Source organism: Trachemys scripta, chromosome 4, assembly GCF_013100865.1.
Source record: "Trachemys scripta elegans isolate TJP31775 chromosome 4, CAS_Tse_1.0, whole genome shotgun sequence".
NCBI classification, from domain to species: domain Eukaryota; kingdom Metazoa; phylum Chordata; order Testudines; family Emydidae; genus Trachemys; species Trachemys scripta.
Genome location: NC_048301.1, coordinates 57,092,867 through 57,106,950, shown reverse-complemented (window position 1 = coordinate 57,106,950; position 14,084 = coordinate 57,092,867). Strand labels below are relative to the sequence as shown.

Here is a 14,084-nt window from a genome sequence, read left to right as displayed (position 1 = left end):
AATGATTCCTAACATCTTGTTTGCTTTTTTGACTGCCGCTGCACACAGTGTGGACGTCTTCAGAGAACTATCCACAATGACTCCAAGATCTTTTTCCTGATTAGTTGTAGCTAAATTAGCCCCCATCATATTGTATGTATAGTTGGGGTAATTTTTCCCAATGTGCATTACTTTACATTTATCCACATTAAATTTCATTTGCCATTTGGTTGCCCAATCACTTAGTTTTGTGAGATCTTTTTGAAGTTCTTCACAGTCTGCTTTGGTCTTAACTATCTTGAGCTATTTAATGTAGCGTATACGTGTACACGCACATGCATGTGGCCAGACTTGTTTAAAAGACTCAGTTTTTCGAATTTCTTATTCTGGCAAGGAAAGAGGCTTGAAATTCATACTAGGAAACAAAGGGCTGAACTTGTTACTTATCTCCTATAATATTAACAAATTTAACATAATTTCATGGAAAACCCAAAAACCTGATTAAGCTTTATTTTTGCCCAAATGAACATTAAAAAAGACAGTGGAATCTGAAATCCCAGATGACAGCTTCAGGAAAACCCTGAAAGGTATTTGCATACATTTCACGCCACAATTGCAGCCCCCAGTAAATTCCACTCTTGCCAAGCACTGAAATAGACAACCAGCACAAAGATAGGGCACACATGTAGAACCGTGACCGAATGAAAACACCTAAGAGACCTTTTTTTTTACATATATCTTTAGAGAGGAAGAAGGGGCCTAACTATGCTTTTTAAAACTATAAAGGAGATTGGGCTTCGCAGGTCCACTCTTCGACTTCAAAGCTATTGCAATAGAACCTATTTGACTTTAGATCTTCCAGCCAACATAAAATAAATCTCAACATCAAAGCTAACTGCAACTATGTGAGACTGGCATTTCTGTTTAAAGAAGAATGCTTCTTTCCCACCCACCCCCCAAAAGAAAAATAAAAAAAATTCAAAACACTGTTTTAAAAGTGTAATTCTCAAATTAATGTAAAAAGTCTCTTCCACCAACCTCTGTAGACACTCCAGGAAAGTGCTGCTCTGGTATAATGCACACTTAATGAATGGCAAGCCTATCACTTTGATAAATTGGATAAATTTCCAGTATTCAACCCTCAATGTTCTTTAATTTTCCTTTTCTGACAATTGTCAGTTTTATAATAATCCCTACCTTGTCACAGGCCCATTTGTCATGAGAATGTTCAGCATACTTGCTAACAATATACTCCAATTTTTCAGGAAGAGTAAGGCTACAAACAAAGAGAGCATGGTCATTTAACCATATTTTACTCCAACCAGACATATGAATAAATGGCATAAGAGATACCAATAGTCAAAATGTTTCATCTCAAGAGATAAACAAGTAATCATGCTTTTTAATTACATTTCCATTTACAAGGAATAATTCAAAACAAAACCAGTGTTATAGTGATATTACTGAGTTTCTTCAAATGCATGAACACTGGAGCATTTAAGAACTGTAGTAATAGGAAATACATCTGCTAAGCCATGTCTGAAAGATTTTTCTTTTATTCTTTGTGGTTCTTAGTATATATACTACTAGGATGAATGTTTTGATGTGTTCCACGAGGAAGAAAAAAATGTTAATTTTAATGACCCAATAATAATGTTCAGTTGTTGCATAAAAATTACTAGACATGTATTTTTGAGAATGCAACAGTATTACTAGGAACACCATACTTCTCTATTAAATCATTATATATAAGTCAGCTTATTTACTTTGACATCTGAGACTTATAATTACACAGGACAAATTCACACACAGAGTGAAGATTTTGTCATAACATGGCATAGATTAATAGCAACGTTGATCTGTGAGATTTTAGTAACCATGAGCCATCTCAAGCATAGTTCACCCCTCTAAATCACGAGAGAAGCAAAAGAGTATTATCTAAGTATATAACCAGAGTATTTGGCTTTGGCTTTCGTACTCAATGTCTAGATTCATAAAGAGGCATTGCAATGCCTCACTCCAAGGGGTCCTGCTGCCCAGTGGAATTCACAGCCCTGAGTTAGGTGCCCAGGCTCTCCATCACTGTCTGGGGAGAGTTAGGAAACTAGGAAGGAGATTTACAGAAGCCAGCAAGCTAAGTGGGGAGCTGCCTGAGCTAGCCAGGAGTAAAATTCAGAGGAAAGGGGAAGGGCCTAGATCCATAAAGGTATTTAGGCATTTAACTCTCATTAATCTGAGGCAGGCAGCCCTTTCTTTTGAAAAATAACCAAGAGACAGACCCCCCCTCCTCACTTGCAATCATAGCCAACAATCCAGCAGTTAAGACACTCATTTGAGATTTGTCAAGTATCAGGGGGTAGCTGTGTTAGTCTGTATCTACAAAAACAATAAGGAGTCTGGTGGCACCTTAAAGACTAACAGATTTATTTGGGCATAAGCTTTCGTGAGTTAAAACCTCACTTCTTCGGATTTGAGATTTGGACGACCTGTTTTTCAAAACCCCACTCTGTCTGATTTGGAGCAGGGACTTGAACCCAAATCTCCACTCCTAGGACGGAGCCCTAACCACCAGTTATTGGGTATTGTAGGGAGCCAGGGTGGCTTCCCTCCGAACCTGAGGGTAAAGTGCCTTTCCCTCAGCCNACTGACCTTTGCCGGCGCTCCCCTGCCTGAGGGGCGCGCTACAGACTCTGGCTGGCGGCCGCCCCGCCGCTAATTCCCCGCTGACGGAGGCGTGACCCAGGCCGGCCAGTGACCTCATAGCTCCCCACCGCCCCCTAGCGGGTAGGTGGGCCAACGCCGATCACAGGTATCCTAAGAACATATGAATGGCCATACTGGGTCAGACCAAAAGTCCATCTTGCCCAGTTTCCTGTCTTCCGACAGTGGCCAATGCCAAGTGCTTCAGAGGGAATGAACAGAACAGGTAATCATCAAGTGATCCATCCCCTGTCGCCCATTCCCAGCTTCTGACAAACAGAGGCTAGGGACAACATCCCTGCCCATCCTAAGGTAGGGCTCTCACAGTCTCACTTGTTGAAGCTATTTTTCTTTGTTAATTAACCAGTCCTTAGGTCTGAGAGCAAGAGAGAATGAAAAAAGTGAGAGATTGACTCTACAGCCTGCTGGTTAGCATCCTTAGCTGAGATATGGCAGAAACCTAGGTGCTTAGGGAATTTAGGCACCTCTGGGACTATGCAGCTGAGCAATGGTTTTATGAATGTCAGTGGCATTTAAATGTTGGACTTTGGTACCTAAAGAAGCAATTAGGCAGCTACATCCCTTTGTGAATCCAGCCCAGGGCCCTCCACCTCCAATCCTCCAGGGTACGTAGCGCTTCCTGGAGCGGCGCAGGGCTGGGGACAGGGCAGGCATGCAGAGAGCCTGCCCTGGCCCTGATGCGTGCCGCTGCTACCCCGGAGCCACTTGAGGTAAGCGGGGCCGGAGTCTGAACCCCTCCTGTATCCCGCCCCCCAACTCCCTGCTCTAAGCCCCCTGCCTGCACCTTGCACCCCAACTCCCTGCCCTGAGTCCCCTCGTACACCTCACACCCCTCCTGCACCCCACCCCTGAGCTCCCTGCTGCATCCTGCACGCCACCCCTGTGCACCCCAATTTCCTGCCCTGAGCCCCATGCCGCACCCTGCACCCCTCCTACACCCCAACCTCCTTCCCTGAGCCCCCTCATACACCCTGCACCCCTCCTCTGCCCCAATCCCTTGCCCTGAGCCCCTTCCTGCACACTGCACCCTCTCCTACACCCCACAGTCCCTCCCGCACCCCAACCCCTTGCCCCTGCATACAATTTCCCCACTCAGATGTGGCTCTCGGCTCAAAAAGTTTGCCCACCCCGATCTAGCCCGTACTTCACAGGTTATTGTGAGACCTATTTAGTGTTTACAGAGCACTTTGGGGCATGTAAAGTGCTATATACATTCTAAATATAAGTTGCAGAGGAGGCATATTTGGTGCCTGAGGGAGCAAGGTTCCCCACATTAGTTATGGAGGGCACGGGTATCATTTAAGATGATAGTCAATTCTCTTCAACAAAAGGAAAAGAAAGGTATTGGCAATAAGTGGCACAAGAGACATTTGAAAAACCTTTATGGTTACCATGACTCACTTGACTGTGTTGATAGGTTTGGGATCAAAGTTTCCCTCTGGATCCACTGAAGCCTGCTTTTTCAAAGTTACTCTAATTCTGGTGTCTAAATAATCTGGAGGCAAAGCCCCAGCTATAGCACTTAGACAAGGCAAGGCCATTCGGAAGAGCTCTGGATCATACTTCTGCAGGAGAGATAGGAACTGGTTGGAAAGTTCAATAAAAAAACATGCAAAATGTTAGTGAAAGCAAGACAGCCATATGGAGCAGAACTAGAAGATGCAGTCAAATCATGAGGAATATTTTAAAGTCAAGCGCATAGCAGAAACTCCTGCCAGCATAAAGGTGTATACTCCTATGCAGAAACGGATGCATTGTTTAAGGCTCTCTTCAAACTAAATGTTGAATGTTACACAATCCTTTCACATGCACAAGTCTTAAATTGTCCATGGACCTGAAAGACCTACAAACAGACGTCGTCTTATATTTTCAGAATGTGTCAGTCTGTTCAGGTAAAACTTGACTATCCACAAAAAATAGCTTTAACATTTATAGAACTTTCAAAACCTATAGGAAATGCATAGTATTTTGCCGTCTCTTCTCCTTCACTCTCCCTAAATACTGTTCTGCTTAAATCACATAGGTCAAAAGAAATTGACTTTTGCCATAGTAAAGGCACTTCATACATTTCCAAACTTGTACCAGCGGAAGCTGAACTAGCACATTCTCTCTTCTAACCCAAATTAGAGAGAACTAGCACTTCACAATTCCCAAATAAGAAATCTACCCTCAGCAACCTGATATGATACACATGTAGCGTCTTTCAGCTACCTATTCTAAGGCAGTGTGGCCTAGTACATAGAGCACTGGATTAGGACCCAGGAAACCTTGGTTCTATTTCCAGCTCTGGCCTGCTAGGTGACCCTGAGCAAATCACTTTACATCTCTGTGCCTCAGTTTCATCAGCTACACAAGGGCGATTATGATACTGACCTCCTTTCTAAAGTGCTCTGAGATCTACTGATGAAAAGCACTATGTAAGAGCTAGGTATTGTTAATAGTAATCTTTTGTTAGTACAGCCTGGGCGTAGCCCCTACTTATAAATTGGTCACTTTCCTGCCATTAGGGCATAGGCACCAAATGAGGATGGAATTTAGGTAAATCTTACATTTAGGAAAATTTAGGAACTTATAGGTAAACTTTCTGCAGTGGAAGGGCTTTCATGGTGTCAGTAATGAAAAACAGTGGTGCTATATAATGCTATAAACTTGAATGATTACCCCTGTTGATATTTGGATGCCAAAAAAAAAAGGTTGAGGAAAAGCTCTTCTGAGGTTCATGGAGAATTCTGACTGTCAACATGACCTGGTTGTAAATGGCACCTTGAGAAACCGAGGAGTTGAGGAGCGAAAAAGAGATTTTCCCATGCTTGCTCTGCCTGAAAGACTTGCCTAATTCTATGTCGTATACTGGAAAATAGATGGGAGCTAGGTCACAGTAAATAACATCATCAAAGTAGTTGGAGACCATCAACATTTAAAACCTACAAATGTCTGTTTACAGAGAAGAATAGAGGAAGACACTGTATCCTGGCAATTTTAGAGAAATTTCCCATATTTGCACTACTACTAATGACACTACTGGTGGGGGGCCACTACCATAGATTGGGCACCAATGTTTGTATCACCATGTCATCTAGACTTATTTGGAACAAGGTTAAGATAACATAATGATGAAGATGCTGGCAGCTGTCTACATTAGGCTTTCCTGCCCTTGCTACCATTGGTGGAGCTGCACTGGTGGTAGTGCAATGGTGGGAAAGATCACTAAAATCAATAGTGTAACAACGCCTCGGAGCCTAATATACTGAGTCTATTGTTATCTGAGCACACTCATTTACACAGCATAATGGAGAGTTGAGTGAATAATTGGCAGACATTTTAATCCTAGAATCCTCTGGGTTACCAACTTTTAGATGTCTTCACTGGAACACTGAGACATATCAGGATATCTCAACACTACCACAGAACAAGACTGTACTTCAGGAACTCATCTGCAGAGTACAGGTAGCCTGATTACTTTGACATCCAATTTGTCAAACTTTGTGGTCAACAGCAAACCTGGATTACCATGAGTCCAACACAGCCCTAATATTATGCCCTCATTGTGAGTGGTCCTCTTCATATCAGGGAGATACCATTTCTTATTCTACCCTAATCATAGATGGAAGAGGTTGAGTGCCAAAGCCTTGAGCCCATGCTTTGAAAATGCAATGCAGAAAAATGTTTGCCTTCTAGATTGGGGCTTTTTGATAGCTGAGTCATGCAAGGTCCAGCAAAACTACAGAAACACTTTTTTTTGTCTGGAAAGATAGGAATAACAATACAAGTTTACCATGGGTTTAGTTGTTTATGTCAGTGCTTTATGCAGATTCTGTTACCTCCTGTTAAATCATATACACATTATGACTTCTGCATCCTGATATGTAAACTTGTGATTCCTCAAATATGCAATGGACTCTGCCCCCCCTTCACAATAATATGCCTTTCTATACTATATAAATGACATCATCATGTATGCATCTTCCAGAGGTAGCTTTATTGTAAAATCTCAATAAAATATTTGTAAATGTTTATAATAAATAATAATAATAATAATAGGAGGAGGAAGAGTTTGTGATGGAGAGAAATGTACTTAAATACAGGGATATTGCTATCCTGAGCTAAAATGCCCCTAGGCCTATGTTTGTCTGAATAGAGCCCTTGGTGATTAAGCATTCATTTTAAAGGGTGGGTGATCAAGCATTCAATCGCATATTAATTTGGTTAGAAGCATTCACTGTCAATATCTACTGTATTAAGTGAAAGCAGAGTTAAAACAAGCACTTTTCATAGTTTGCACCACCATTATAATTATGCTATCATAGCTATTACAATCTTTAATGTGATTGATCATCATTACCTTATGAGAGAGGGAATCAAAAATTCCCCAGAAAAGTTTCTCAGTTAAATGTAACTCTTCTTCTGCTGCAATTCCATAACTCCCCAATCCAGAAGGGAGACAGTAATATTTCCAGCATTGCTCATAATGATTTGTTAGAAGCTATATAGATCAAAAGAAAATACAATTATGTAAAATCTGTCAATATTTCTTATGAATACTAAAACAAATTGGTTAGTGAGGCGTTGAACCACTGCCATCTACTAGAAAGAATGAGAACTCCTTAAGTGCGTGGTACAGGCACTTTACTGCTAGAATCTAATGGCAATTCACCTTTTTTGCTAGAGCATTTGGGGCCTGTTCTTTTGAAGCAGGAGTATCTGAAGTCTATTCTGGCAGTTGCTGTAATGTTCTGAATAGCTATGGTGAGCAGCATGGTGACAAATAGTTCCTAGATTTGTTACAGTGCATACAAATTAGCCCAAATAATAAAATATAAAGGGGATTAATTAAATAAAAGTTCAGAGGGAAAATAAAGGAACTATATGAGAGTGGATTTTGGCACAGGGGTCTTTTTTTCAATCTAAATACACATGGGTCTTACTTCTGGTTATTTAGATAAGTTCAACAACCACAAGCAAAACACATTTGGTGGTCTCAATTTAATTCAAGGTAGACATCAGAAAACACTGCAAAACTGGCCACGATGTATAATTGTCCATGACTAGGCATTTCTGATCAGCTTCGGAAGAGTCCATGGAATAGCAATTGCACTGAAAGTATGTAATACACTGTCTGGTAGGTTAGCACGCATGATTAGTACTGCCCATTATGGGAAGGGCTATATCAGAACCAGATCTCAAGCACTTAGTAGGGCTAATCAAAACCCAGAAATTCCACTGCATGGGAAATTCTGAAATTAAAAAAAAAAATATTACATGTCTGAACAAAACTTTAAACTTTTCAAAGTTTTCTCCAAAGGGGGAATTTTGAAATTTCTTTTAAAAAAAAAAAAAAAAAAGTTTCATTTTGATTTTTCTAAACAAACTGATGAAGCTCCCTGAGCTGCTTGGAAACCCCACAGCCTTGCTTCTAGGCTCCCTGGTTCCCAACAGAAGGTTTGACAAAATTGATATGTTCCCTTGATGCATGTCAATTTCATTAGAAAATTTGTAACTAGTTCTACTTACTAATTTTGTGATTGTTTCACTCTCTAGTGGTAGGGAGGTTATTAAGGTCTGCAATTATAGGTAGCTCAAAAATGCTCCTTTAAGTCAAATAATTTTTTCTACAGCACTATATTGTGAGTCCTATTCCCTATATCACATGCACACACTTTAACCAACAACACAGTGTTGGTGTATGTATTCTATGCAGGCTTATTAAAAATTATGTAGGGGAAGTAATGCCTAGATTTAAACTACTACTTTCAATATCACACTTACGTAAGCAATAAACATATACTTACTGTTCTTACAAGGGAAACATTTGACAATGTACTTGTCTGTTATATTTAATAAAATGTTATCACAATACAAATAATTTCACAGAAGTTAGGATTCTTTTAATGTTGTTACCACCTCACCCAAAAAAAACAAAAACCATGGTGATGACAGGTTATCCTGGAGTATATTTTCTGTTGAACGCACATGCAATAATTAGAGCAATATTTACCTTGAGTGGCATTTTACAGTATTCATTAAGTAAGGGCACATCAAAAACTAGTCGTCGCAATAGCTGCTGTAGCATAGAAGGACGTAAATGGCTGTAATTTAAAAAGAAATTAATCATTTAATAATATACATATATTTCAATGAAACTGCAATACCAATTGGAATTCAAGTTACTCAATGAAGGTGGTCAGTAAAACAAGGGATCTCACTGTGCCTTGTCCATGCATGGGAGGATGTAACGTGGAAAGATACACTACTTCCACCCTCCTTCTCTTATGCACTGTGTAGGGTCTGGGCATAATCTTGCACGAAGGACAGAGTTGCATTTTTCAGAGTACTTCAAGGTGGGGTGCAACTGGCTACAGTGGAAAAGCTGCTAAACTAAATGAATAGAAGAGTGAGGTATGAGACTACAAGGATATGAAATAGTATTCCAGTGAAAATGGTGGAAACCATATGGATTGAAACTGCTCCGGGGAATGTGTTATAATTATGGGAAACAAACCTGAACTGGAAGTGAGATTGACTAAATGATCTAACATATCTTTTTCATCTTTAATTTCAATGAACCAAATCCTAGAAATCAATGCACAGCCTGAGGAAACAGGCTGTTAGCTCAGGAAAATGCACCTTAAAAATCACAGGGATGAGGAGCAAACTTCATAGTCCCTATATTTAAGTACATAGTGCACAGATAAGCTGCTACTGATGGTCCTGGAGAAAAGAAGTGTGGCCCGCTGATTCTCACTCCTCCTCAGAGTTTTAGCTTTGTGGATCCATGTACAGAACAGACCACGTGCTAATGCGAAACTATGCATACAACTCCCCCTTTCATGTTCCAATATGGAGATTAGAGCTGGTTAAAAGAATAGGAAAACTGTTAATGGAAAAGATGGTATAATTTCCCCTCCCCTCATTTTTAGTGATATTTTGAAATATCACAAATTTTCCCACTAGTTCTAGTGGTGAGTGAGGATTAGGCTGTGTGTTGTACAGGGTTAGCAAAGTTCCTCATGCGGGATCTCAGTTTTCTGGCTCTCATCTCTTAATATGGAAATGTGACATTTCCACAGCATTTGAGGCCGTAAGCGGCAGTGGTTCTGAAAATATACTGTTCTTGAGATCTCCACTGGCACTATATTTTCCAAATATTAGAATCATTGACTTTAATTTTTGCTAGTAAGGTCAGATTCTGAGATTGGGAGATGTATGTTTGCTGTCATGTCGTACAACCACCTTAAAAACACAAGAGAAAAAGTGAGCGGATTTAATATTGACAAATGTACTTTAATTGATTCAAGGAGATTTTCATATTGTACTAGACAGAGCCTGAATATACACAATTCAAGCTAATTTGAAAAGCTTCATCCACAGTCAAATGGGCAGGAAGCCCTAGCTGTGTCCAAAGACCAAGGTTTGGGGACATGGAGGAACAATGCAGAAAGACATATTACTTCTGAATCAAACTTAGATTTCATGATATTTGAGCCTAGCAAGCTCTAGGAATAAATGGGAATAATCAGGGCTACATAGCCAATATTAAAAAAAAATCACGTCTGATTAGAATTATGACGGTATTTCTACTAAATAATGGTTTGGTTTAAAACAAAATAATAATAAAAAGGGTTAATCTATTCTGTACAACCCTGTGGTTTGTAGCAAAGGCAAATCATGTGTACAGCATGATCCTATAGTATAAAACCAGCTGCTTACCATTTTCTTTCTTAAAAATATTATATCTTACTTTCAGATAATTTACTGCATTTCACAATAAACTACACTCCCATTTTATATGATACAAAGAAAAAAAATTACTGTATTACAATGTACATGCTCAGTTCAATACCTAGTACAAAAGAAAGCAATTTACAAACGTGTATCATACTCACTGGCATATAGCAAGCAAGCATTCTTCAATAGTATCTCTTTGTGCTTTTGTGAGGGACCGTCCCTTGGATAGTCTATATATTGTGTGCAGTGTTGAATCAATCAGAGAGGCATAATGCTCCGTTCCAGAAAAGAGGGGAGCACATCTTGTTAGTAATGGAAGCACAGATGAGCAAATATATCTATTTAGTGCAAGAGCTGCCTCTGTGGTGCTCAGGGATACCTGTATAAAAGTAGCATATAATTGTCAATCCCATCTGGAATTACATATTGTTAAGTAAGAATGCTCTAAAATAAACACCATGATACATTTCCGAAAGTGTCTAGATATCAATAGTATTTAAATTGTGAATTTATCAGTTTAGTATGTTGGGCAATTTTAATGCCTAAAATATTCTTCAATCATATTATTGTCTGTCAGTTTGAGAAAACTCTGTTTTAGAGTGTTTAGGAAATACTAAAAATCAGGGAAAAGAAATAAGGCTCATCACTGAGACAGCCTCTGAACAGTCACACATTTATGCTGGAGAGCAGTGTTAATGTCTGCCTCTACTCTGACCAGTGGTGGCTCCCTGCACAGGTAACACCTGTCAGAAGCAAAGATAATCTGTGGGTGTGTAAAAGTAATGGCCGTTGCATGATCAGGAGAATTGTGTGCAGTTCACATCCACTAAGCCCTGGACCGAACCCAAGAACATTCCTCCATAATTCTTGTTGTGGAGAGTTTGCAGGGTAGCTTTTAATGCCCTGATTTGGGGGCATTAAAATGTTACCTCTCACTCCCCATGGTGTTGTAGGGTTTTCTAAAGGTTGTCTGTGCTCGAATTTAGACCCAAAAGTATAACTTTTAACCTTACCTAATATTACATTCAAGTAAAGCTAAGACTGTGACACTAACAAAAACAAAATAAAGACACTCCATACTTGACTTGCTGAGGTCATAAATGGCAGTCCAAAGTATGTAACATAATACATGTAGCCTCAGATCTAAGGCCAGGTCTACACTACCCCTTATGTTGGCAAAACTTATGTCGCTCAGGGATGAGAAAAAACATCCCCAAGAAACATTAATTTTGCTGGCATAAGCACTTGTATGCACAGAGCCATGTCGGCGGGAGATGCTCTCCCACTGACATACCTACCTCCGCTGGTTGGGGATGGTTTAATTATCAGCACAGCGTGGCTACACGAGTGATCTTATAGTGGTGCAGCTGCATTAGTACAGCTGTGCTGCTGTACACTTGCTAGTGTAGATATGGCCTTAGATACTACATTTATCCTACACATCACGGACACCTTTAGATTAGATTAGATTAGATTAGATTAGATTACATAGATCAACTACTTCTGTATAACTGAGAACATCAGTCAAGACAGAAATTTAGGACTGGCATTCAGTTTCTTTCCTCCTTATGTTTTAGCTCATACTGCAATTTTAAGCATGACTTAAAAAGTAGTTTACATGTATATAACTTTGATTATACATATATACACACACCATACTATAGATCAATGTAGTTTATTACAAAGAAATATTATGCACTTATACTCTATATAAGCATGTATATAGATTATTTTGAACTTCTTTAGAAAGGAAAGACTTTTGTCTATAAATACAGATTTTAATAAATTCCCTGAAAGTGAATTGTTAATTTGGGATATACTGTATGTATATATGGAATTACACAAAGGACTGTAATGGGGCCAAAGGTATTTGAATCTTTTATGCAATTGCAAAATATTTTCCTACTCTGTGCTCACCAAAAGAATGCAATTCAGAGAAAAATATGAATAGTCATTTCTGCTGGTTAGCACACACCCTGTGGCAAGCTATTGGGTTTCAGCTGCAGCATAACTTCCACTCCACTACTGATATGAGTCAGTGCATTGCTGGAAAATTCTTATCAGCCTTCAAGGCTTTTGTAGTCTTAGGCTGGAAAGAAAACTTTTAAAACTAAAACCATATGGTATTAAGAAATGTGTCCCTAGTTACAAGAAGCTTTAACTTTTAAGACTATAATTATTTTTCTGAAAAGCTAAACGCAACATATGGTACAGGTGCATGTATGAACTAAAGCTTTCCTGTAAGCTGAATTTTACCTTTATAAATCCATCCACAAATGGAAAAATATGCATTTGAGTCCAACACAGTAGCTACCATTACCTAAATATTAAAAATGTTAAGATGAAGGGCCTTGAATATTTTTACTTTGTTTTTCTTACCTCTTTTTGGTACTGGCTACATTTTGACTTACTGATATGGAGCCTCAGTTACAGGGCAATCCTTCAGCCCTTACTTGATCCTTACTCAAATGACCAGTCCTGTTGAAGTCAAGAGGTCTACTCATGTAAGGATTATTCATATGAGTAAGAGCTAGCAGAATCAGGCCCCTAATTATACAATCAGGTAATTCTTGTAATTGTCATTAATTACCCAACAAGAGTCAGCTATCCAGGCATCGTTATTAACATGAGACAGAACTATGACCTATATCAGAAATTTAACGTCAAGAGCTCTATTTTAATTATTGTAATACTATCATTACTTGTAGTTTATACACTTGGATTTACTATCAAACTCTACACACTGTTTCAATTATACATATGTATTAACAGAAACTATCAAGACTTTGAAGTTTTTCAGCTAGTCCTTGAACCCATAGTTTTCCCTCTGTGCTTCAGTTAGCTCATTACTTTATCCAATTATACATTTATCCAATTATACCAACACGTTAAATAAGAGTTTTTAGTTTATAGAAGTTTTAAATCATTAGCTAATATTTTTCTTTTATTCCACACTCAGATTTCTGGAGGTTTGAATTATTATTTAAAAAAATTGTCAAGTGTAAAATCTTGGCCCCAACTACTACTGAAGTTGGGAGTTTAGCAATTGACTTCAATAGGGCTAGGATTTCTCCCCAGGTGTATATACTTGTATTGCAAGAAAAATATTGCCTTATGCTTTTACTTTTGCTGGTGCTGGAAATACTAATAATGGTAAGGAGAAAGCAGAGAAAATTTACACATTTATGTTTCAAGGGTGGGAGAATTCTTATAATCAGTTTAACCCTCAGTACAGCCATAACAAAAACTATTTAATGCATTATAAACTAGTAGATATATAAATACAGATCTAGACTCTCTCTCTCTCTCTCTGAGTAGGCCTTGTCCTGATATTCTTAATTAGTTTTTACTCAGCCTTTATTAGTCTAACTGGGTGAACCGTAAGAAAAAATTATCCATGAACATAATGGCAATTCTGGGCTTTTATGTGCATCTTACTATTCTCTTCCCTCCTCAGTTATAGTTGCTTATGGGGATACAGAAATAAATCTTTACATTATGGTCATTATGCGTGTTAAATTCATGATCTACAGATTGAATACTGCATTATCTCATTCAGTTCCTCTGAGATCGTATCGACCCTAAAAGACAGTCTTGGGGGGGGGGGGGGGGGGGGTAACCCTAAGGTCCAAAGATCGGAAGAGCGGCCGAGGGACCTC

The 14,084-nt window shown here is 39.0% G+C and overlaps 1 protein-coding gene across 1 annotated transcript in view; it reads right to left on the bottom strand.

Moving 5' to 3' along the window:
• Window positions 1-14,084, bottom strand: part of RYR3 (ryanodine receptor 3) — a 563,198-nt gene that overhangs the window by 196,440 nt on the left and 352,674 nt on the right. Inside the window, exons 51-55 of the mRNA XM_034768994.1 lie at window positions 10,584-10,804; window positions 8,696-8,786; window positions 7,043-7,183; window positions 4,102-4,283; window positions 1,177-1,255 (exon numbers count right to left, since the gene is read on the bottom strand). Of these exons, the coding sequence (XP_034624885.1) occupies window positions 1,177-1,255; window positions 4,102-4,283; window positions 7,043-7,183; window positions 8,696-8,786; window positions 10,584-10,804 (714 nt within the window). The remainder of the gene's footprint in view (window positions 1-1,176; window positions 1,256-4,101; window positions 4,284-7,042; window positions 7,184-8,695; window positions 8,787-10,583; window positions 10,805-14,084) is intronic.